At 39.7% G+C, this 27,449-nt stretch overlaps 1 protein-coding gene across 2 annotated transcripts in view; it reads left to right on the forward strand.

Moving 5' to 3' along the window:
* LOC126416120 (trafficking protein particle complex subunit 12) overlaps positions 1-27,449 on the forward strand; it is a 138,568-nt gene that overhangs the window by 43,624 nt on the left and 67,495 nt on the right. For both annotated transcript variants that reach the window (XM_050083644.1, XM_050083645.1), the window contains exon 5: positions 18,292-18,543. In XM_050083644.1, coding sequence (XP_049939601.1) covers positions 18,292-18,543 — 252 coding nt within the window. The remainder of the gene's footprint in view (positions 1-18,291; positions 18,544-27,449) is intronic.

The following is a 27,449-nucleotide window of genomic DNA, read 5'->3' on the forward strand; positions in this document are numbered from 1 at the left end:
AAGAAAAACAAAAAAACACAAAAAATAAAGTTGTTATATTAACTTAAGTATGTTGTTAAATTAACCTAATTATGTCATGTATTGGAAAATTCGACTCGTTCCACATCATTACGAAATATCGTATTCATGATCCATGGAACTAGTATTAATCTAATCTAATCTAATCTAATCTAATCTAATCTGTTTGAATAACTCAGCTGAGAGCATACATTTTATCTTACATGTGAAGAAATTTCACCATTTAGTCATTTGAAATGGATGTGTTAAGTCTTTTTGAACTATCGAAGACATTCCAGAAATTCCCTGAAACTTTTTTCAGGTTTCAGCACAATTAGTAAGTGCTTCAATGTCAGTCAACATAAGTCTTCATTAATACAAAACTTCTCTCATGGGAGTTACATAACGCATTTCATTTCAAAAGCAAAGATACAGATGCAAATCAGAAATTGGATGTAGAGATTTCCTTACAGTCGACAAGTTTATGTGACAGGTCAGCCCCAACACCATGTGGTGAGGCATCCACAGTTGGAGTCAACATTAAATGAGATTGGTATGTTATTGAACTGGGTGCAGACTAAAAGGATGATTTCTGGTATTGACATGACTTCTGTCAAGCATCTGACCAGTGAAAGAGAACTTTCTTTTGGTGTAACTAATTCAACTGGTAGGTGATAAAAGCTGCCCACAAGATAAACTGGGCATAATAGCTAACATTGCCTAAAAATACTTAGATATCTTTTAATGATTTGGGGACCAGTTCTCACTCTCGTGTGATCCCAGGCCCTTTTTTGAAGAATACACCCAAGGTAGGCAACAAAAGGATGGAAAAAATAACATTTTGAAAATTCATACTTAAGGCCTTTGTTTGAGATGTAAATTACATAAAGCTTCTTTGTTAGTATGTATTGTTACTATTTATGTTTAGTTTACACAGTAGGAAATGTCACACTAATGGACTCGAATGGTGACCCGAAGCAGTTGTTCAGCACCAAAATTTTCCTGAACTCATTGTCTTAAGGAAGTTGAAAATAGGTTTTCATTAGATAAATTCTGGTTTGAAGTTGATCCCTAGACAACTTAGAGAAGAGTTTGGCAGGGTTTCATAATAGGTTTTGAATCTACTTCTTCTTGAGCATTGACTGAAATTTTAAAATCACCACACAACCAAAAGGGATCCACCCAGATTTTGTACTATCACCGAAAGGGAAGCCCACTGATTGAAAAGATATGGGGAAAGCACTTGCTACTGTTCTGATCTGTCCAGTTATAGCTTATCTTCATCTTGAACTGCTAGCAGAATTTGATCCACTTTTACGAACTGCGACATGAAAGTTCAATGTATTTTCTAATCTGTACTCAAAAAATGGTGCAAATTGTGAATGTATAGTATCTGTTGTTCACATGAGTCAGAGGTTGAATATAATGAACTAAATGTTGAAAAGAGTACCCAGATGTGGAATTGCATCCAGTACAAAAATATTTCCCACAGGTGGGTCTGCAACCATCAGAAAGAGCGGTGTTTCAGTAATTTGGCTTTTTCAGTGATTATCTTGGTCTAACACTGGACTCTCATGACCACGATACGCACATAATTTTGACTGCATGTTGTCCAGTGGCAGAGCACTAATATTGATCTACATGGATTGATTTGTCATAGAGACAGAGAAGTGTCACCGACACCTGCCACGTTCTGTAATTCTGCAAGTAACAGTAACTTTCTGTTTACTGGTATACTGTCTATGATATTGTTAATCTGAATTGATGAAGGACGACACCCGATACCTGCTGCACTTTAACACATCTCTGCAGTATGCCCTTTGTGAAAACATTGGTGGTATTCTGCGTTGTATTGAGGATACTCATAATGTGTATGCAGCCCATAACAGTGTGGATAGCTAGGAAACAACCAAAACTGCTGTGAGTGACACCACCAAGGGGTGGCGTAGAACGGGTGGCTGGCTGCCGTAGGGTGAGCGAGACATGTTTATCACATTAGGATCCTACACAGAATTCTGACTGACTGAGTCTCTTCTTGCCAGAGACATATGAGGGTTGTACCAAAAGTAGGGTTCCCATATTTTTTACATATAGGAAACATTGTTTACTGTTATTAATTTATGCATCATTGAAAAGCTTACACTTTCGTCTATTTTTCAACATAGTCTCCATTTTTTTCGACAAACTTTTGAAAACGGTGTTCTAGCTTTTGTACTATTAAGGGAAAGAAGTCTCCCGCCAACCTGTTGAGGAAGCGTGTGACCTCTGCTCGGACTTTGTTGTCGCTCTTGAAGCATTTGCCACTTAAGTGTTCCTTTAGCTTGGGGAAGAGGTGATAATCGCTGGGGGCTAATTCCGGGCTGTACGGGGGATGAGGCGTAACAGTTCACCCAAATTTCTTCAAAAGCTCCTGTGTTTGACAAGCAACATGGGGTCAAGCATTGTCATGAAGAAGCACTATTCCCTCCTTCAGTTGTCCTCTCCGTCAATTCTGGATGTCTCACCAGAGTTTGGTCAGTGTTTCACAATATCTGTCTGAGTTTATTGTCATCCCAGGTTGCATGAAATCGATGAGGAGTACCCTTTGCTGATCCCAAAACACCATCACCATAACCTTTCCTGCCAACTGCATTTGAATTTCTTTGGTGGCAGTGAACTGGAGTGACGCCACTGACGAGATTGTTGTTTTGTTTTGGGGGTGTAATGAAACACCCATGTTTCATCTCCTATAACGATAGAGTCCAACAACTTCTCCTTGTTGCCTCCCCCCTCACATTGTTGAAGAAACTTGTGAGTACAGTCAAGTCGTCGTCCCTTGTGTCTGTCAGTCAGCATCTGGAGGACCCAGGGAGCACACACCTTGTGATAACCCAACGTTTCTGTTAAAGTTCTTTCAGTTGTGCTCTGGGAAGCTTCAGAAATGCATTCAACAAGTTCACGGACAGTGACCCTCTGATCTTTGAGCAGCTCACTGTTGATTTTCTGGGCAATCACATCTGAAGCTGGTGGTCTTCCACTCCATTCTTCATCGTGAACTTCTGTGCGACCCTCAGCAAAAGCCCTGTACCATTTATGGATGTGCCGAATGGACATGCACTCTTCACCATAAACCTCAGTCAGTTGCCGATGAATCTTCACGTGTGGTAAATTCCTTGCATGGAGAAACCAGATTACTGCTCGAACCTAGCACTTGGTGGGAGCGGCGATCAACACTTCCAACTCTGATGGCTGCCAAGCCAACACTGAGTGACGTAGTGAACTGCTTGAGAGTGGGGCAACCACTGCGCAGGGCACTGTTGTCAGATTTAGCGTAGCACCTTCCCTCAAGGCCGTAGCTCATTGGGAACCTTACTTTTGGTAAAACCCTCGTAGTAGAGATTTGCAAATAAAAAGACAAATATGATGTGCAGCCTGTGAGATTTCGAAAGCACATGAAATGCATAACACTTCTGCTAGAGATAGAGAGAGAGGTCAGACTGTCATTAAGCTTGTGTGCATGTGTGTTTATCAGGGGTCAGATTGATTACCACATTTCATATTAAATGTTCTGTTTAAGATTGTCCACAGGCACAAGTAAATTTGCACATTCTATTTAAACTTTGAAGGTCAACAATCCACAGCACAGATTTCAGCATCAAATTTGCAATGTTGCAAAAACTCTAAACTACTTGCATCTTGGTGGAAAAATGTACTGAAAATAAGGCAAAAATATCTGACAGGGCAGCACTGATGGATCTGATAGTGGAGCCAACTTGTGCACTAAGTTATAAAATTGAGGAGGGTTGGTCAACAACCAAAAATTCATACTGACGGTCTGGACACTTACTATAACTTGCCTGAAAATGCGGCACTATCTATTTCTGGTACTCTTCCTATATATTAGTGAATGGTTGAAAAAGATATATTAGTTGTCAATACTTGTGATTGCTGGAACATTGAAATCATCAGAAGCTTTACCAGTTCTTGATGTTGATTGAGTTGTTGCTCTCAAAGTTAAAAAAAAAGAACTATGCATAGATGATATTTGTTCCTCGATGTGAAGGTAACTTCCTTAGCACTAGTTTTGTGACTCACCCTTCATTGGCAACAGACATTTATTACACATGCATAAGTGTATCCCAGCATCAAACAGAAGTGAGACCTTAACTTTCCCCGGCGGGAATTGACTGTTCAAATAACTTACGGGTTTGCTGCCAGGTGACGTCGTCTAACACCGCCAATATTTCGACAGGAGAACACCCTGCCGTTCTCAAGGCACAAATGCAAGGAAGAAGAAATGTGCAAGCAAATTTAATACCTCGGTTCACAGAGGAGAAACTAGGAAGCCACCACACACAGAACAAGTGTCAACACAAACAAAGATAACCAACATCAGAAATATCGATAGTTATTGTTAATTAACAGGTGAGGTAGCACTAATTCTGTTCCTCTGTTTTTTGATGAGAGACAGAGCCAGATTCCAAGCAGCATTTAAACAAAATCCACCATCTCTGTTAATAAGGTTGCTTGATAGTCTGATTTCAACAGCTTCCTTAATAACACTATCCCAATAGCTGGACGTGCAAGCCAGAATCTCTGTGTTGTTGTATTCCATTGGATGACCGGTGTCAAGGCAATGTTCTGCAATAGCGGATTTGCTCGGCTGTTGTAAGCGTGTGTGACGCTTATGTTCAATACACCGGTTACGTTCACTTAGAATGGATCCTGATATTGTTATTTTACCTGCGGACAAGGGAAGCGCCGCCGTTTTGTTGAACAAGCACGATTACATTCAAAAGATGAAGTGTCTACTTTCTGATTTGACGTATCACAAAATCGGTGCTGACCCTACTAAGAGTGTTGAGAGAGAGACAAATATCCTCCTGAAGAAAAGTTCTTTGTCACAGGAGACTATCAAGAGTCTTAATTCGTACTGTGCTGTACCACCTAGATTATATGGCCTCCCTAAGGTCCATAAGGAGGCTGTCCCGTTGAGGCCTATTGTTTCTAATATTGGTGCTCCAACGTATCGTGTAGCTAAACATCTTGCTAGTTTGTTGAGCCCACTAGTAGGTAGGTGTGAACATCACATTAAGAACTCTGCAGATTTCGATTGCAAGGAATGCGTTTGAATGACTCTGATATTTTAGTCAGTTTTGATGCGGTTTCTCTTTTCACTCGCGTTCCTCTCTCTGATTCGTTGCAGCTAATTGAGGTTAAGTTTGGTGTCGAATTAACAAATTTGTTTCGACATGTGCTGACTTCCACTTACTTTTTATTCAATGGTCAGTACTACAAACAGACTGATGGAGTTGCAATGGGAAGCCCGTTGTCACCTATTGTGGCCAATTTGTTTATGGAGGACTTTGAGTAACGCGCATTGGAGTCAGCGACCTTGAAACCAGCGTGTTTTTTCAGATATGTAGACGATACTTTTGTTGTTTGGCCTCATGGTAGTGAGAATTTAAACCGGTTTTGGAACATCTGAATTCAATCCACCCGAATCTTCAGTTCACTATGGAGGTGAAAAAGAATGGATGCCTTCGCTTCCTTGATGTGATGTGTTGGTCAAAAGGAAGACTGATGCTTCGTTGGGACATTCTGTTTATAGGAAGCCTACACGCACTGACTTGTATCTGCGAGCTGATAGTTGTCGCCATCCAGCTCAGTGTGAAGGATTACTTCGCACCTTGGTTCATGGGGTCCACGTTATCTCAGACCCTGAAAGTTTGGCAGCTGAGCTATCACATCTCGAAGTCACCTTTCGTCAGAATGGTTATAGTGAGAGGCAGAGCAAACGCGTGTTGCGCCATCAGCCTTCTGTGCAACGGGTGAGTGACGATAGCAACGAAGTGGCATCTAAGTCTATGGCCTTTTTGCCTTACGCAGGAAGCATTTCCAACAGGATTGGCCGTATTTTGCGGAAATATGATGTGAAATGTGTTTTTTAACCACCTTCTAAGATTAAGGCCCTGTTGGCGTCCGTAAAAGATGATCTTGGTTTGCGTAAGGCTAGGGTCTATCGTATTCCTTGCAGTTGTGGCATGTCATATATTGGTCAGACAATCAGGACTGTGGAAGACTGGTGTATTGAACATAAGTGTCACACACGCTTACAACAGCCGAGCAAATCCGCTATTGCAGAACATTGCCTTGACACCGGTCATCCAATGGAATACAACAACACAGAGATTCTGGCTTGCACGTCCAGCTATTGGGATAGTGTTATTAAGGAAGCTGTTGAAATCAGACTAGCAAGCAATCTTATTAACAGAGATGGTGGATTTTGTTTAAATGCTGCTTGGAATCCGGCTCTGTCTCTCATCAAAAAACAGAGGGACAGAATTAGTGCTACCTCACCTGTTGATTAATAGTAACTATCGATATTTCTGATGTTGGTTATCTTTGTTTGTGTTGACACTTGTTCTGTGTGTGGTGTCCTCCTTGTTTCTCCTCTGTGAACTGAGGTATTAAATTTGCTAGCACATTTCTTCTTCCTTGCATTTGTGCCTTGAGAATGGCAGGGTGTGCTCCTGTCGAAATATCAGAGGTGTTAGACGACGTCACCTGGCAGCATACCCGTAAGTTATTTGAAACAGAAGTGTTACACATTTCATTTGCTTGTGAAATCTCATAGATTGCACAACAGACTTTTCTTTTGATTCAGAAGTTTCTGTTATGTGTGTGGCAAGAACAAACTCAGTGCATTAGAATTCTGTGTCGGATCCTAACGTAATAAACATGTCTCACACTGCAGCAGCCTAGCATCCCCTTTCTATGCTGACTTATTTATGGGACATCTGCAGGAATCCTTCCATTCTGGTCAACACCTAAAACCCCTTGTCTGGTTCAGATTCATTGCTGACATCTTCATGATATAGACTTGTAGCAGGGACAACCCTTGTTCCTTCCTCCATAACTTTACCACCAATTCCCAAATCCACTTCACCTGGTCCTTTGCTACTCAGTAAGTCACATTTATTGATATTAATCTCCACCTCTCAGATGGCTCCATAAATATGTCTGTTCATATTAAGTGCATTTACCAACAACAATACATCCACTTTCACAGCTGTTAACTGTTCCATGCCAAAAAGTCTCTTCTGTAACGGCTCATCACCCACGAATGCTATGTCTGCAGTGGAAAGCAGGAATTGTCAAAATATACTGACAACCTTACCAGAGTCTTTATTGACAGACAAATCCTATTCAGCTCATCTATCAACAGATTTCCCGTGCCATCTCCTCCTCTAACTCCAGTAACCCTGTTAAAAATGCACCAACCAGCTTTCCTCTAATCCCCCAGTATCACCAGTTCAATCGCATTCTTCACCAGGCCTTTGAATACCTGTTGTCATGTGCTGAGATGAGGGATATCGTACTCAGTATTCTATGCACATCACCCAAAGTAATGTTCTGCCACCTACCCAATCTACAGAATATCCCTATCAATCCATATTCCAATCCTGCATCTCATGGGTCATTCTCTTGTGGTCAACCTAGGTGCAAGGTCTGCCTCATACATTCACCCACCGTCTCCTACTGCAGTCCAGTCACAGACATCTCCTACCCAATAAAAGACAGGGCCATGTGTGAAAGCATCCATGTTATATATAAGCTATACTGCAGTTAGTGTACATAATTCTGTGTAGGCATGACAAGTAATCCACTATTCACTCACATGAATGACCACCGCCAAACTGTGGCAAACAGCAAACTTAACCATCCAGTTGCCAAACATGCTGCACAACACTAATGACTTCTTCACTACATAGACCATTTTGATACTTCCTTCCAGTACAAGTTTCACTGGGCCAAATGACTGGGAATTCTCTCTCAGCATAGCATATGCTCTTGCAAGCCCCCTGAATTTAACCTCTGCTAACTTGTTTCCCACTGCCTCGACTTACTTTTTCGATTCCTTCTTTTGTGCACATCACTCCTTCCCCATCTAGGTTGTATACTGCCTTCTCCCACCACTCTTCTTGCATCCAAGTATTTTCTCTCTCTCTCTCTCTCTCTCTCTCTCTCTGACTCTGTGTCTGTGTCTGTCATCCTTTTCCCACCAGTCCCCCATTTCCCCCTCTTCCCCATTTTTCCACCCTTCTCCCGTACTCTCTCGCCACCTTGTCTCCCACTTCACCACAACTTACCTCCATTTCATCCTCCCCACCCCCTCCTTCCTGTATATCTCTAACCCTTATTTGCTGTACCCTCTGAACTATTTTCATCTTGTTGTACAGCTGCTGAGTCATCTCATGAAACACCCACCTCACACTACATTGCTACCCCCTATTTGGCCTGTGCATCCTTCCCAACCACCTCCCAAACCTGCATCTCGTAGGCTATTGCTTTCAACAATTGATATTCAATAATCAGTCTCGCAACTACAGCAAGCATGTACATTTGTGCGTGTATGTAATTGTGTATGTGAATGGTTGTACTCTTACTAGAAAAAGAGTTCGAAAGCTACTGTTAACAGTTTTCTGTTGTGTGTTTCTTTGTGTCATACACCAGTCATCTATAGGTAAGTAGTTGCCTTTCCTTTGCTTTACATAAATTAATTATTTAATTTCTAACTGGTACGATTTTTTTATGGAATCAGTAGCCACAATAAGTGTGTTTCCCACAGCAATACTATTTTTCATTCTAACTTTTGGAGCCATTGTCACCTTCTTCTGGCAAAGGGCTTGAAGGGGAAGGGAAGGGTTGAAGGAAAAGGACTGGTGAGGTTTAGAAATGGGGAGAGTTCAGAACAGTCACCCAGAACCTCGGGTCAGGGGAGACTTACCTGACGGGATGAGAAGGGGAGTCCACTTCTCTTCCTTCCCCTTCTACCAGGAGGAGGAGTCACTGGCTCCAAAAGCTTGCAAATTTAGATATTGGTTCTTTATATACGTATTCTCCTACCACTGTTGGGTGAGCAAGTTTTTTAGGTATCCAGTTACACTGCATTTTCAAAATCTGATTATTTTTGTTTGTATGTGGCCTTAACATAAATCACAGATTACTGGATATAATGAGTTACATTCTCAGTTAGTTTGGTTTTGATGTTTCTGTGTGAAGGAAAGAGTATCTGTTTGGCAACTTTAATAAAATGCAGTATTTGATATAGTGTTAATACATTAATGTATCATGTTGGTAAATCCCATTATGGAGGAGAACTTCATTGGTGTAGAATACATCAAGTTACACATTAACAAGCAGAAACAGCCACTATAGTGTAATACTGTCAAGTGTACTGACGACAAATTATGACTAGTCCAATCTACTCTACATCTACATTCATACTCCGCAAGCCACCCAACGGTGTGTGGCGGAGGGCGCTTTACGTGCCACTGTCATTACCTCCCTTTTCTGTTCCAGTTGCGTATGGTTCGCAGGAAGAACGACTGTCTGAAAGCCTCTGTGCGTGCTCGAATCTCTCTAATTTTACATTTGTGATCTCCTCGGGAGGTATAAGTAGGGGGAAGCAATATATTCAATACCTCATCCAGAAACGCACCCTCTCGAAACCTGGCGAGCAAGCTACACCGCGATGCAGAGTGCCTCTCTTGCAGAGTCTGCCACTTGAGTCTGCTAAACATCTCCGTAACGCTATCACGGTTACCAAATAACCCTGTGACGAAACGTGCCGCTCTTCTTTGGATCTTCTCTATCTCCTCCATCAACCCGATCTGGTACGGATCCCACACTGATGAGCAATACTCAATTATAGGTCAAACGAGTGTTTTGTAAGCCACCTCCTTCGTTGATGGACTACATTTTCTAAGGACTCTCCCAACAAATCTCAACCTGGTACCCGCCTTACCAACAATTAATTTTATATGATCATTCCACTTCAAATCGTTCCGCACGCATACTCCCGGATATTTTACAGAAGTAACTGCTACCAGTGTTTGTTCCGCTATCATATAATCATATAATAAAGGATCCTTCTTTCTATGTATTCGCAATACATTACATTTGTCTATGTTAAGGGTCAGTTGCCACTCCCTGCACCAAGTGCCTATCCGCTGCAGATCTTCCTGCATTTTGCTACAATTTTCTAATGCTGCAACTTCTCCGTATACTACAGCATCATCCGCAAAAAGCCACATGGAACTTCCGACACTGTCTACTAGGTCATTTATATATATTGTGAAAAGCAATGTTCCCATAACACTCCCCTGTGGCACGCCAGAGGTTACTTTAACGCCTGTAGACGTCTCTCCATTGAGAACAACATGCTGTGTTCTGTTTGCTGAAAACTCTTCAATCCAGCCACACAGCTGGTCTGATATTCCGTAGGCTCTTACTTTGTTTATCAGGCGACAGTGCGGAACTGTATCGAACACCTTCCGGAAGTCAAGGAAAATAGCATCTACCTGGGAGCCTGTATCTAATATTTTCTGGGTCTCATGAACAAATAAAGCGAGTTGGGTGTCACACGATCGCTGTTTCCGGAATCCATGTTGATTCCTACATAGTAGATTCTGGGTTTTCAAAAACGACATGATACTCGAGCAAAAAAAATGTTCTAAAATTCTACAAGAGATCGACGTCAGAGATATAGGTCTATAGTTTTGCGCATCTGCTCGACGACCCTTCTTGAAGACTGGGACTACCTGTGCTCTTTTCCAATCATTTGGAACCTTTCGTTCCTCTAGAGACTTGCGGTACATGGCTGTTAGAAGGGGGGCAAGTTCTTTCGCGTACTCTGTGTAGAATCGAATTGGTATCCCGTCAGGTCCAGTGGACTGTCCTCTGTTGAGTGATTCCAGTTACTTTTCTATTCCTTGGACACTTATTTCGATGTCAGCCATTTTTTCATTTGTGCGAGGATTTAGAGAAGGAACTGCAGTGCGGTCTTCCTCTGTGAAACAGCTTTGGAAAAAGGTGTTTAGTATTTCAGCTGTACACGTGTCATCCTCTGTTTCAATGCCATCATCATCCCGTAGTGTCTGGATATGCTGTTTCGAGCCATTTACTGATTTAACGTAAGACCAGAACTTCCTAGGATTTTCTGTCAAGTCGGTACATAGAATTTTACTTTCGAATTCACTGAACACTTCACGCATAGCCCTCCTTACGCTAACTTTGACATCGTTTAGCTTCTGTTTGTCTGAGAGGTTTTGGCTGCGTTTAAACTTGGAGTGAAGCTCTCTTTGCTTTTGCAGTAGTTTCCTAACTTTGTTGTTGAACCACGGTGGGTTTTTCCCGTCCCTCACAGTTTTACTCGGCACGTACCTGTCTAAAACGCATTTGATGATTGCCTTGAACTTTTTCCATAAACACTCAACATTGTCAGTGTCGGAACAGAAATTTTCGTTATGATCTGTTAGGTAGTCTGAAATCTGCCTTCTATTACTCTTGCTAAACAGATAAACCTTCCTCCCTTTTTTTATGTTCCTATTAACTTCCATATTCATGCTGATAATTATGGGAATTCCCTTTAATTTACTTTATATGTGGATATTTATGTTAGGAGGAAACAGGTAATTTGAGAAGACACATTACCCCTCCTCTCATGTTACTCAGCTGTTGTTTTTATCTAATACTTCAAACATAGCATTTATGTACTTTTCACAGAATGATGTCAAATGTCCATATAACTGCTTTTTTGCCTTCATCATGGCTAAATGATGGTTGATGTCCTTGAGTAGGAGGGTAACATTAGTGATACATTGTTAGGGTCAGTCACATCAGTTAAATATGTAAATAGGACATTAAAAGCTAGCATGGTGGATAATGAGGAAAAATCAAAAAGAAGGGAAAGCATTACAAGTATGAAAAATTGGGTTTCATTGTTGTATGTCTGTTATTTATAGTTCATTGCTGTATTGAGTAGCACATTGTGTCACTCAGTTAATAATTTTGAGATGTCAAAGTTAGAGGAGCAATGCATCTGCATTAAATTTTGTGTGAAACTCAAGAAAACCATTACAGAGACACAACAAATGATGAAGGAAGCCTATAGTGATGAGTGCTTAAGCTGTACTCGGTGTTACAAATGGTTCACATTGTTTTAAAATGGCCAGACAGAAGGTACAAATGGCCCTCGTTCAGGATGCTTTCAACCAGTGACGCTGATGTGGGGAACGTCAACAAAATTGTGCATGCCAATCGAAGGCTAATTGACTGAGAGATTGCAGAATAATGTAACATTTCAGTTGGATCATGTCATGAAATTGTGACACAGCATCTTGGAATACGTCATGTTGCTGCCAAATCCATACCATGGTTTATGAGTCAAGACCAGAAAGACCTTTGCCTTGCAATCTGTGAAGAGCTTTTGGATCACGCAAGTGAGAACAAGAAGTTCCTTAAGAGAATCATAATTGGTGGTGATACATGAGTCTATGGTTATGAAGTGAAAACCAAGGTTCAGTCTGCACAATGGATCGGCAAAGGTTCTCCAAGACCAAAAAAAAGCTCGTCAGGTCAGGTCAAATGTCAAAACCATGCTGATAGTTTTCTTTGATTTTGAAGGAGTAGTCCATGATGAATTTGTGCCACAGGGACAAACTGTTAATCGATGGTGCTATCGGGATGTGCTGCAATGCCTGTTAAAAAATGTGAGACATGTTCTTCCCTGTTGGTGCGTGACTATTGCACAAATTGCACAAAAAACGAAATCACTGTGCTGCCTCGTCCTCTGTACTCTCCAGACCTGGCACCAGTGGACTTTTTTTTTTTTCACCCCATAGTTGAAAACCCTGTTGAAAGGACGAAGATATGCAACAATAGATGAAATGAAAGAAAATTCACAGGTGGCACTTCACATGATCCAGCAACAGGTGTACAAAGACTGCTTCTGGAAGTGGAAACAGCATTGGAAGTGGTGTATCGATTGTGGATCAGAGTAGTTTGAAGGGGACCATGCACAATAAGTAAAAGGTAAGCATAGAAAATTTTTGTGGAAAAAGTTCCGGAATTTTTGAACAGACCTCATAAATAAGATTGCAGCATTCAGTGTGTTGGATCCATTGTCAGATCATGCTAAAATTGAAAAGGGACATTACTCTAAAACTTAATTAACGAGTCGATTTTCTACAAGTGTGCAGCAGAAATGCTGTATAACATAGATGGAAATTGTTGCCAGAAAAGGTGGTATTCTTGTGAAAAGTTACTGGATAAGTTTCAAAAACTACTAGTGGGGGAGGGTGTGTGTGAAGGAAAGGGAATACAGAGAGGGAAAGGGAGGGGCGGAGAAGAGAGGGGGGGGAGGGGGATTTCTAGATTGAGGGATTTGAAAACTTGGTGAAAATGATTCTGCTAAAGGGAAAATGTATTTGTAAACCTTCAGACACACTGTGTAACATATTGTCGTGAAACTGCTCCACAGAACATGGAAATAATGGACTAACCAGATGCCATCATGCATTTTAAGTAGGAAATATAATGAAAATATGAGAAAAACAGGGTTTATGTAGGAGCATACAGACAGCTGTTTTTCTATTGTGCTATTGAAAAATCGAAGGAAGAAGGGGAGTAACGATAATGATTGATATATTTTATAGTCTTAGGAATATATATTTATCAAAATCTGAGTATTTCATTTTTATTTTTTCGCTACAGTCTTTTATTCTCTCACAAATGTACCAGGCATCAGCACAATTAAGTGAACTTCACATTTGTAACAAACACTATGTACATAGTCATAATTCTACTGTGAATGTAACAGAAGCCTTTTGGTGAGTTCAGATAACAAGTCATAGCAAACTTCAAAGCTAAATAAATCTAGTCATTGATAACAAGCGGCAATAGTGAGACCCAAATGAAAATAGTAACCACTTTTAGTGCCACTGCAGTAATACTGTAAATTGAGTGTGTCTGTTCATTAAATAATTTATGAAAAATTTGTACACAACTTTTTGTTTTAACTGTAGTAGACATTAAAAATTGATATTAACATTTCCTGAAATCATTGGTGAAAACTGAAGGTACCAATTTTTAGTATTAACATTTACATACATAACCATAAAAAGTACCTGAAATTATTTATTTATTTGTACAGATTTGTGTTGAGCACAAAAAATTTTACAATTTGCTTTTATCAATTTTGGTTCCTGCCATCATCAGATCTGTTACAAATAAAAAGAAAACAGTGATGTAACCAACTAAATTTAATTCACTGAAGCAAAATCCATAACAGACCTGGTGATACATAAGAAAAATAGAAAATATTTATACATTTAACAGACATGTATACCAGCCATACATACTAGTACCCTAAAATATTCTGATGTATGTATCAATGTCAAAATCTATACATGTGGGTATGCAGTAAGTGCTGGTGATGACCTGGATGCATCTGATATTTATACAAATAACTGAGACCAGCAGAGGGCATTATAATGAGGGTAAATGAGTAACCTGTATTGTAAATTTAATGGTTAGGATGCAGTATGTGTAGTCATTAATTAAAATTACTTCACAGGGCAAAATGAGTGTCTAATGATAAAACATGAACTGGCATATAATATCTGGAATCAGATCCACACTTAAAATCCACATAAAAGGTGTAAAGAGTAATAATGGAAGCTCTTAGCTTGGCAAAATAAATAACACACAGTTATGTAAAAGCCGTAATAAAACGTTAAAAATAGCATCATGTCTATAAATCAAAACCTCCCAACATGACAACAATGAAATCATAACTGTAAGTGTAAAATAATTAACAAAACAGTGATTAATTAAAAACTCAATAGCTGATAGCACATCCAGAGTGGGATCTCAATGACGCAACCTTGTGGCTTTTCTGTATGAAGTTCTTGTTTTCCTGTGGTGGAGCTTGCGGAAGAAGGCCCAGTCTCCTCGCTGCTGGTGGTTAAAGCATGCGACCGCACACTAAGCTACTGTGGTGTTTGATGCTGCTCAAACTAGTAGGTTTCTGAATACATCAAAATAAGCATTCAGGTTAAACTCATCCTGTTCATTCGGTAATAATTCTGGCTGCTGCTATCTGTGTACATAAATTTCTTTCTTTGAGTAAGTTCAGTAAGTGTCCATTTGGTACCTTATACAACATTTCCAACTAGCCTCTATGTTTCCTGCCGCATGTTTTTCTTTGTCCAGATGTTTACCGAAAGTGCTCTTATTTTCGCTATATGTACACTCTTTAAAATGAGTTGTGAAATTCCTTCCCATCTGATCAATATAAAATTTGTCACAGTCTTGGGAGTTGATTTTATAGACACCAGATTCTGAATATTTGTTGCTGCTGTTGCCAACATTGTGACGGAGCCTAGAATCAATTGTACCTTTCATTTGAAATCCAATTTTTACTTTTGCTTTTCTGAGATCTTGTGCAATTCTGTTGGGAAATGCACTGTCGTATGGCAGAGAAACAAACTTCTTGCCCTCTGGATCTGTTGCCTCCTTCTTATAATGTATTTTTTTTTTACTTTAGTTTATTATAAAGGTTCATTACATCATAGTCCCTATATCCATTTGGCATGGCTACTTGTCTAATAAGATTTAATTTGTCCACTTTGTCGGTAGTGTAGCGTCGCAAGTTTGTTCCGAGCGAACGTTTGTTTTAGGATAGCTAGTTGCATGTAACTTCGGGGACTGACATCTGCTGGCCTAACCGGGAGATACATGCGCATCTGTCACTACCTGATGTGGGAAAGGTATCCAATGTCTCTTACTGGACACGTACATTCACCACCTATAAGAAAATATATAAATGATATTAAATATTATTCAATCATTTTCAAAATCGATGCACTACCTATTGACATTTAGGAGAAGATTGTATCCCAATTTCAGCTTTATAACTGTCATAGTTTCAGAGATAGAAAAAAAATGCTAAAAAAATCAAAAACTGACACTTGGGGAAACTAAATTCAGTTAGGAAATATAATTGTTTATCTCTTGGTATAATTGGAAATCGTAAGCAGAACTCTCAGTGTGCAGAATTAATTAATTGAGATTTTCATATTAAAACTTTAATTACTTTTTGTTTTTGTAATATAAAAATCAAACACAATTATTATTGGCATCTAATATTGTTGTGGGAGTATATGTGAGTGAATGAGAGTGTGTACGTGGGACATTCATGAAATTCTAATGTTGCATTATATACCGTCTTAAGTAACCTGCAAGAGTTACGCAAGCCTGTCGTGGGAAAATGTTCCTAGGGTATTTATCCACTTTGCTGATGATGTACGTCTAGGTGTGATTGCTATTGTAACAGAGGAGCCAGAAAGTCAGCTGGAGTAAGATCTGTATCTAAAGTATATTATCAGAATTATTATCTTTTAGTTTTCGTTTATTAAACATTATTTTAATATTAGTATATCAGAATGACATAGATGCGTCCGTATGTAAGAATTGGTGCAGGCCAGTTTTGGCACGAGTATGATCAAGAGCGAACATTCTGATTGGCAGTGAGTGTGGTTAGCCAATCAGAATTGAGACAGTTCCCACTCACTACCTGATAGTTATACTGGGAGTGAGGCCACAAGAAGGGAGTCTCTCGCTAGCTATGAATGCAGACAGTCATGTTACTAGTGTGAGTCAAAATAATGTGTAAAATGAATGAATATTGAGTTCCTTGCATTTGATACGTATCACGACTAACACTGATGTAGTTACAGACAGTTTTGTGAAGTTTGGAAGTTTTAGATCTGTATCGTTGGAATGATATCCGCATGTGAAAATTTGGCCTTCGTAGTATCCGCGTGGCATGTTTCAGTATTCAACCACTGAGCATTTTTGGTGAGCAATTTCTTCTTTGAAATCCACCAGAAGGACCGAATGTAATAACTCATGTTAGTGGTGGAATTAATGACTGTGGAAAAGTTGTTTAACTCAGCTCAGATTTGGACAGATTTCTGGCTGCTGTGCGTGCAAAATGAGTGTTTGAATTGTGAACTTGATGAAAATAAACAATAGTTTAAATGTGGACTGAATAGTACCATTTCTTTGGTTTTACGAACAAATAAACATTCTTATGTGGAAATTTCGGACGCTATTTTACATAGTCCAATCCATCATCTTACCACCCGATAAATTTTTCATTGACAGTTTTTCTATATAACTTTTTTTCATTACTAGAGTTGCGCGGTCTCAGTAATTGTAGATATTAGATGGTGTTTTTTATCAACACTGCTTTTACATCATCTTTTAAATATCTACATTGCCGAGTGATGGGACATCGAGCAGACGCTGTTCTGAGGTAGGTGAAATTTTAAATTGCAGCCTACATATAAAAAAAGAGAACCCCGCACCACTGCAGTAGGTGTAATGGTAGTTTTACCACCCTGTTGATCATGGCTATGAAGTATGACCAGTTATGTTTCTTAGGGTGACAGGATTTCACCTTTATAATCGTGTCAGTAGCCATCGTCTTCCTATATATGATAATCTCTTTTAGTTAACATAAGTTCCATAACTTAAACTTCCATCCTCTTCCAGTACCAGTGTGAACTTAATTTTTTAAATGCATTCCACTCATTCTTTCTGCTAATTCACATATTTCAGTTTTATCACCTGCCCATTATTACTCTTTACACATTTTATGCAGATTTTAAGCATAGATCTAATTCCACATATTGTATCTCAGATCATGTTTAACTGTCAGACACTCATTTTGCCATGTGAAGTAATTTTAATTAATGATTACACCTACTGCATTTTAACTATTAAACTTATGTTACTGGTTGTTCTTGTTCAAATGGCTCTGAGGACTATGGGACTTAACATCTGAGGTCATCAGTCCCCTAGAACTTAGAACTACTTAAACCTAAGTAACCTAAAGACATCACACACATCTATGCCCAAGGCAGGATTCGAACCTGCGACCGTAGCGGTCGCGTGGTTACTGACTGAAGCATCTAGAACTGCTTGGCCACATCGGCCAGCTGGTTGTTCTTGTACTGTAGGAATAGTGCCCTTTGATGGCCTCAGTTATTTGTATAAATACCAGATGCATGCAGGGCATCACCAACACTTACTACATACCTACAGCTATAGATTTTGACATTGATGAATACATCAGAATATTTTAAGGTATGTATGGCTGGTATACATGCCTGTTAAATATATAAATATTTTTTATTTTTCTTGTGTATCACCAGGCCTGCTATAGATTTAGCTTCAGCTAATTGAACATAGTTGGTTACACCACTATTTTTTGTTTATTTGTAACAGATCTGAAGATGGCAGTAGCCGAAACCAGTAATAGTGAATTCTAAAATTTGTGTGATCAACATAGTCCTTTACAAATAAAGTGCCACAATATGATTGCTGACTTATTTACAGACATTAAATCTTCAGCTAATAATTATTTATTTTTAACATTCGTAAGCATTTTTTTCTTTTCAGCTATGGTTCACTCGAATTGCCCTGCTAGTGAAACTTCGGTCGTTTTCATTGGCAGAAGTTGAAGCTGAACCATTCGGAGCATTAGATCGACCAGATATGTATTTTCAGTTCTACCCTGAGCTATATGGTGGCCGTATTGGATCTCTGGCTCCTTTTTCTTTTCGGTTGCTTCTGGCTGAATTACCACAATTTCTTGGAAAGCCCCAGGAAGCACTGAGTCGTCTCCACATTCTGCTAGCAACTGTACGCAAGGTATGTGTATGTGTGTGTCAATTTTTAATAAAGGCCTTACTGGCCAAAAGCTTTATTTGTGACAGTCTTTTTGTTGTGCCTATATGCCACTCAGCATCTCCGCTACATGGTGAGTAGCAACTTTTCTTTTCATAATATTATTACATTCCATCTTGGATTTTCCATTGTTTGAACTCTTATTATTATATATCTCAAGATTAATCAGAGATTTTTCTTTTACAGAACTGTTGAATTTCAAATCTGTCAATTTACTTATTGGTAGGGGACCAGAGAATATTGAGGACAAAAAATTTCAAAATTCTGCAAAAATTTAGCAGTAATTTGTTTCTTTGTTAATAAATGCATTGCAGGATTAATTTGTTTAGTAGAAAAAGCGTTCCTGAGCTGTTGTGTCATATTCACTGTCAGTTTTCTTCACTTCTTCTTTTTAAAGCATCACAGTTTTGCAAGACATTGTTTCTTGTTTTGTATGTGTTTCAGAGGTGTTTGACATTGTCAGTGTAAGCTTTCTTTCAGTCTCTGTTACAATGTTTATTTTTAATAGTTTTGTAGCTTCAAACCATGTAGAACATTCAGTGTACCTTCTTTTTAATTAGCAACTAATGCAAGTCTTTCAATGAAATTCTGCTTGGCTATGTAAATGTTGCAGGCAATAGCTTTCTGCCTGTTTCAGACACTTGTGTTTCTATTTATATGCATGATGATCTAATTAACATGTCAGTTAGTCCACATCACAGCTCTTTAATTAATGGATTATTAGTATTCGGCAAGCACTGGAAAACAGAGCTACAAAAATCTTAATGATCATTTTAGATTCTTGTTGACAATATTTGTGTACATCCATTCAACAGAACCGCTACCCAATAAGCATATGCAGTATTCTAACTGGTTTACTGTAAAATTAAAAGTAAATTTGTACATGCTTCTAAAATGAGATAGCTTCATTTTAATGAAGATGTATAGAAGAAACATTCACACGTGTATTGGTCATAGTGTGAAGTGTAATTACCTAGACTTCATTGTGTGACTTATGGATTTATAAATCTATTCATAGAGCCTATCCTAAACAATGAAGATGACAACCTTTGTTTTATACACCACTTTAAATAAAGAGTGTTCAAAAAAAAAGTGTTGAATACTTAGAGATGCTAGTACTCATTAAATATGAAAAATAAGTCCAATAAACATGGGTCCCGAAATGCATGCTTTCTGAGATATACACATGTTTACATGAGGTGCTCAATGTGGCATCCATTCAGGACAGTGCAGCCCTCTGCCCTTCGGCACACGGAATGAAGCACACTTTGAAGTATACCCAAAGATGCAACCCTGTAGTGTTCACACATCATTGATTGGCATGGTGTAGACCAATTCCTTCAAGCATCCCCATAACCAAAAGTCTAGGGGATTAATGTCTGGGGAATCAGCAGGCCAAGGTATGGGACCCCCGACCAAATCCAGCAGTCCTGAGATGTCTATGTCAGATGTTTGTGCACATTGTGACGAAAGTATATTTTGCTGTGAAACTGAAAATCTAGATATGGGCACCATTCAGACAAATGAAGTACTTATTGCTATGAAACCATCAGAAAAATAATGCTCATCTAAATGTTATATTTTTGATACATTCCACACTTGTCTTACTTCATTTTTTGTTTTGCAGCAATAACCACTTCATTTATATGAATGGTGCTACTACCTAGATTTATGGTTTCACAGCAAAATAAACCATACAATTCATCTGAATAGTGCTCTTTCCATTTGGCGCATCTTGTACCATCAAAGCATGATCTGTCCCTCAGTTCACATTCCCCCGCACAGGCCCACAGTTCAATCTATTACTCCATATTGCAATGTACAAACCACTCCACATATACTACTAATTTGAGTGGCCAAACAGTAATCATAGAAAACTGTGTTTGTACTTGCTTAAGCAATGCCAAAGCACTTACAACCTATTTCCACACCGCATGCTGCACACTAATGGAATTTTGGAGGAGGGACATATCCCTGTACTGTGTTGCATAACTTAGTCAACTCATCACAACATTAGTTGATTAGTATAATCCAAATTAGAACTTACTTTTCGTGCCATAACATCAGCACTACCAGATAACCTATGAAGTAGATTTTTTTACTGCTATGTGACTACATACATTTGGTACACAATCTTAAAGACCTCTCAGTGGATCATGTCTCTAAACACTTCACTAAATACACTATGTAATCAAAAGTATCTGGATACCTGGTTGAAAATGACTTACCAGTTCATGGCTCCCTCCATCAGTAATGCTGGAATTCAATTGGTGCTGGCCCACCCGTAGCCTTGATGACAGCTTCCACTTCACTTTCACAGCCATACGTTCAATCAGGTGGGAAGGTTTCTTGGGCAAATGGCAGCCCATTCTTCATGGGATGCTGCACTGAGGAGAGGTATCGACTTCGGTCAGTGAGGCCTGGCACGAAGTCGGCATTCTGTAACATCCGAAAGGTGTTCTGTAGGGTTCAGGTCAGGACTCTGTGCAGGTCAGTCCATTACAGGAATGTTACTGTTGTGTAACAACTCCGCCACAGGCTGTGAATTACGAACAGGTGCTCGATCGTGTTGAAAGATGCAGTCGCCAACCCGAATTGCTCTTCAACAGTGGAAACTAAGAAAGTGCTTAAAACATCAATAAAGGCCTGTGCTGTAATAGTGCCACACAAAACAAAAAGGGATGCAAGCCCCCTCTATGAAAAAAACGACCACACCATAACACCACCACCTGCTAATTTTACGGCCGGCCGGAGTGGTCGAGCGGTTAAAGGCGCTACAGTCTGGAACTGCACGACTGCTACGGTCGCAGGTTCGAATCCTGCCTCGGGCATGGATGTGTGTGATGTCCTTAGGTTAGTTAGGTTTAAGTAGTTCTAAGTTCTAGGGGACTTATGACCACAGCAGTTGAGTCCCATAGTGCTCAGAGCCATTTGAACCATTTTTTGCTGATTTTACTGTTGGCACTACATGTGCTGGCAGTGATGTTCACTGAGCATTCGCCATACCATCACCCTGCCATTGGATCACCACACTATGTACCATGATTCGTCACTCCACACAACATTTTTCCACTGTTCAATCATCCAAGGTGTCATTTGGCATTTACCGGCATGACGTGTGGCTTATGAGTAGCCACTTGACCATGAAATCCAAGTTTTCTCACCTCCCACCTAACTGTCATAGTACTTGCAGTGGATCCTGATGCAGTTTGGAATTCCTGTGTGATGTTCTGGATAGATGTCTGTCTATTACTCGACCTGTACGCTTTTGTGCTGTATGTGTCCCTCCATGTTTCCACTTCAGTATCACATCCGAAACAGTGGACCTAGAGGTGTTTAGGAGTGTGAAAATCTCATGTACAGACATATGACACAAGTGACACCCAGTCACCTGACCACGCTCGAAGTCGTGAGTTCCGTGGAGCAGCCCGTTCTACTCTCACACGATGTCTAATGACTACTGATGTTGATATTGAGTACATGGCAGTAGGTGGCACCACAATACACTCAATATGAGAAACGTATGTTTTTGGGGGTGTCCAGATACTTTTTATCACATAGTGTATGTTCTAATACACTTGAGTTTTAAGGTAGTTTTGCTATAGACACTGCTACTATAAAATAGCACAAGTTTCCTATACTATTGACTATATACAAAATTTAATGTTGTTTAAAAATGCTTCAAAATAACAACTGTAAAACTCTGCAACTTAACTAATGGTATACCAACATCACCTACCTTTAAAAACAGATGCTTGCTGTAGGGAGGATGTGGCACAGTGCTCAGTAAAGTATGTCAGACCAGAAAATGAAGAATGATGTGTCAGCCATATTTATCATGTGACAAACTAAACACAGGCTGGATCTCATCTAGATCTACATCTGCATCGTGCTCTGCGAGACATCTAATGGTGTGTAGCGGAGTTTACTTTTTGAACCACTGACGAATAGCGTGTGGGAAGAATGATTGTTGGTAATCCTCTGTATTGGCTCTGATTTCTTGAATTTTCTCCTCATGGTTATTATGAGAGATGTATACGGAGGGGGGAGTAATATGTTGTCCGACTCTTCCCAGAAAGTGCTCTCTCGAAATCTCAATAGTAAATCTCTCCACGATGCCCAACACCTCTCTTGTAACATCAGCCAAAAGAGTTTGTTGAGCATCTCCGTAAAGCTCCTGTGCCAGCTAAAGAATCCCGAGATGAGACATGCCACTCTTCATTGGATCTACTCTCTCTCTCTTTTACAGTCCTATCTGGTAGGGATCCCAGATAGGCGAACAGTACTCAAGAATTGGTTGAACAAGCATCCTATGAGACACTTCCTTCATGGATGAGTTACATTTCCTTAAGGTTCTTCCTGTGAGTATGAGTCTGGCATTTGCTTTTCCCACTATTTGTTTTATTTGGTCATTCCACTCGATAGTTACTTCTAGATATTTTATGGCAGATACTGTTTCCAACAGTTTGTCATCAATAGTGTAGCTATACAGTAGTGGATTTCTTTTCCTACATATGCACAATATGTTACATTTATTTATGTTCAGAGTCAACTGCCAGAGTCTGCACCATTCATCAACTCTCAGGAGGTCTTTCTGCAATTCATTACTATCTTCTAGCGTTGCTATTTTGTTATAGTTAACCACATCATGTGGGGACAGCCTTGGAGAGCATCCAACGCTTTCTACTAGATCATTTGTATATATTGTAAACAGTAACTGTCCTATCACACTTCGTTGGGGTACTCCAGAAATTACCTTTACGTCTGTTGTTTTTGTTCCATTAAGAGTGATTTGTTGAGTTCTGTCTGCAAGGAAGTCATGGATTCAATCGCAAATCTGCTCCAATACTCGATAAGCTCATATTTTTTTCTCTAAATGGCATTGTGGGACGGTGTCAAATGTCTTCCTGAAGTCAAGGGAAACGGCATCAACCTGAGTGCTATTGTCTATGGCACTGTGGATCTCAAGGAGGAACAGAGCGAGCTGAGTTTCACAGGATCTCTGTTTGCAGAATCCATGTTGATGTTAATAGAGGAGATTTTCCTTTTCCAAGAATGTCATAATTGTGGAGCTTAAAACATGTTCCATAATTCTACAGCAGATTGACATCAACGATATAGGTCCATAATTGTGTGCATCTGTCCTACAGCCCTTCTTGAAAGTGTGAATAAACTGCACTTTCTTCCAGTTGTTAGCTACCCCTCATTTCTCAAGCAATCTACAATAAATTACTGCTAGAAGGGAGCAAGTTCTTTCACATAGTCTTTTTATAATCTTATAGGTATCTCATCTCGTCCACTACTAAGGGTTGTAGTTGTGTTTTTATTCCACGACCGACCATTTCAATATTTGCCATTTTGATATTCCTACGATGAATGTTCCACTTTTTTTATCAAATAAGTTTTTACTTCTCTTAGATCTGAGCTGAAGTTCTCTTTGTTTATGTTGCAGTTTTCTAACATGGCTATTAAACCATGGTTGATCTTTCCCATCCGTTAAGATCTTACTCAGGACATACCTGTGTAGGACATATTGCATGATTCCTTTGAATTTTTTCCATTCATTTCTGCATCTTTATCCTCATCACCAAATATTTGATGCTGACTGCTCAGATACTTTGAAATTTGTATCCTGTCACTCTTGCTAAGCAAAAATATCTTCCTACCTTTGTTAATATCCTTTGCCACACTGACTGTCATAGATGCTATCACATACTTATGATCACTGATACCTTCCTCTACATTAACTGGTTCGGTAAGTTCAGGTCTGTTTATTGCCAGAAGGTCTACGATGTTACCCTCACCAGTTGGTTCTCTAACTGCTCAAAGTAATTATGGCATTCCAAATCTATACCAGACAAGTTGAAGTCTTCCCTATTACGACAGCATGTTCAGGAATATTATTAACGATATTCTGCATGTTCTGTCTGAAGCACTCTACCACTAGCACTCCTGACCCAAGTAGTCTATAAAAGCATCCAATTACCATTTTTTACTGATCTTTGATACTTAACTTTACACAGATTGATTCACAATCGTAATCCATGATAACATCACTAGATTTTATCGAATTTTTTACTGCAATAAACACGCCACTACCATTGGCACCTAACCAGTCCTTACGATAAATATTCCAACCTGGACTTAAGATTTTGTTGTTGTTAACCAACCAATTTTTTGTCCCTAATACTGTCTGTGCATTATAACGTACAGTAAATGATAGTTATTCTAGGATCCTTCCTTGGATGCACCTGCAGTATGCTAAAATCATATTAACCTTTTCCGATCTAATCTGCATTAATGAACCTTTTCCAAGGACACATGGGCTAATTTATAAGGCAAATTGCCTTTGATCCCAAGGGAGGGTTCCTCTAACCTAAAAAAGAAAAAAGAAAAAACCATGTGCACACCACACGTACTCCACTACCACAGTAGCCGCTTCCTGCTTGTAGTGCATGCCTGGCCTGTTAAGGGGAACGTTACAATTCTGTGCCCAATAGCGGAGGTTATCTCAGCATCTGGTTTAGACCTTCCACTCTGCCCCAGACCAGAGGACCACGGTCAGTCCTGGGTACAATGCTACCAATAGACAGCTTAGCCTGCACCCCGGATGCAGTGTTGGTTGCCTTCACCAAATCAGCCATCCACTGAAAGGAGTCAAGGATGCCTTCAGAACCCAAGTGGTAGGCATTATTTGTGCAGACATGTGCCACTATAAGCAGCCAGTTACACCCAGTGCTCTCGATAGCCACCAGCAGGGCCTCTTTTGTATCACAGACAAGTCTCCCCAGCAAACATGCTGAGTGTACACTGGCATTCTTTCCCACCTTACCTGCTGTTTCCCTGAGGGGCTCCATCACATACCTATCATTGGAGCTCCCAGTGACAAGCATATACATCCTCTGCACTTGTCTGGCCTGGGCAGAAAAATTTGCCACTGGCCCAATGGGAGAGGCATCCTGTGCTGGCTCAGAGTTATCGTCAACATTGGGTAGCACCTCATACCTGTTGCTAAGGCATAGGAGCCAGCCACACAACCTGCTCCCTCTTTTGCCTTCCACCCAGTGACACATGAACCCACCACTGTCTGCCATACAGTCTCAAGTGAAGACAGACCCGCTAGATATTGCATTTCAGAAGATGCAGTGACACCCGGGTCACCAGGGGAGTCCAACGGCACCAAAGGTGTCACAGGTCTCGTTAGTAGTGCCCCGATGTTGCCTCAACTTTGAGCATTAACCAAAAGTGTGTCAGTGGTAGCCAATGCTCCTTCCAGCTGTTGGTGGATAGCAGCCAATTCTCGTTGTGTCCTGTCACAAGTACAGTCCCTAGACATATCTTAGTGTGTAAAAATAGATATAAGATCTCAAATGGCACTACTGAGTTTGGAATGTACATAAAATTTGATGCTTTGCATCCACTGGTCAAAAGGTAGTTATTTACATCTTCTTCTGTTTTCTTACCCATATGGACCACAGCCATTGTAAAGCCAAGCACTATTTTTTTTTTTCAATATTTTAATTTATTTCATTCTTCTATAGGTTATTAGATGTTACACTTTTAACATACAACATGAGCACATATTTGTTTCAGTTTACTTTTCTATGTATCATGAGGGCAGTCTGTTTTTGCTGATGCCCTAATTGTGGCAACCAAAACCCATTTACCAACACTATACTGTAAGTTAAAGAATTGCAATCTTTCCAATTATGGGTTAGGTTCATCCTTTCTAATACAGTTGTAATTAACATAGATCAATCTGAAAATGCCTTGTATTATGCAAAATGCGCATCATGAATAAAGCAATGAATGAAGCAATAAAATCAATTCTGCAACTGAAACTGTTATTTTCACTAGATTCACCATCTCTCTTTAAATGTATTGACAAAATCCTCTGTATAAAATTTTGCTACCTTAATGTTAAGGAACCTAACAAGCACAGTACTTGTAGTACCCAAAATGTTAGGCATGGTCTCATACAAAAAATCTGCAACAAGTCATCTGACACACCATGAAACACCAGTTTTCGCTCAATTTTTCTTCAATTTTCCAGGTGGTTAGTTGCTAAGTATAGATGGATGGCCTCTTCTGCAATCATCCTGAACATTCATCCTTCTACTCATAAACAAAAGACACCAATGATGCACAGTATCTTCACTCATCACATTTGGTCTGTATTGCAACACTCATTGTTCACAAAGATTGAATTTATACAGAATTTAACTGTAATTGTAGTTATTATCTATGCTTATCCTTGTGCACGGATTATCTCAAAAATTGTTGAACCTAGCTGTTCCATTACTGGAGAAAATTCCTGGTTTAAAATTCACTTTAATACATTTTGTGGATCATTTTTACTCTACCACCAGAACTCCCAGCGCACACGCCCCTGCCCCCACCCCCTCTACACACACACACACACACACACACACACACACACACAGAGAGAGAGAGAGAGAGAGAGAGAGAGAGAGAGAGAGAGAGAGAGAGAGAGTGTTATTTGCATTTAAATAAAGATTTTTGGCGCTTGTTACTGTAAACTGAAGTTGTGAAAATTGATTCTGTAAAATGCAGTAATTATTCTGAAGCACTCTTCATTTATCAATAGGAATAATGGAAATTTGTGGATGGAACAATTTGTAAAATAAGAGAAAGGCAACCACTCACTTATGACAGACTGATGTGCGGAGCGTAGAAACAAATAACAGGAAACACTATTCACACTAGCTTTTGAATTCTTGCTCTGTTTCTCGTGAAAGTGCACACATTTCCACACATAACACTGAAACGTACACTCCCTGGCCATGGTGAGACTGATTATTAGAAGCAGTTGCTGGGGTTGAAAGCAATGGGGGAGGGGATGGGAAAAT

Source organism: Schistocerca serialis, chromosome 8 (assembly GCF_023864345.2).
Source record: "Schistocerca serialis cubense isolate TAMUIC-IGC-003099 chromosome 8, iqSchSeri2.2, whole genome shotgun sequence".
NCBI lineage: Eukaryota > Metazoa > Arthropoda > Insecta > Orthoptera > Acrididae > Schistocerca > Schistocerca serialis.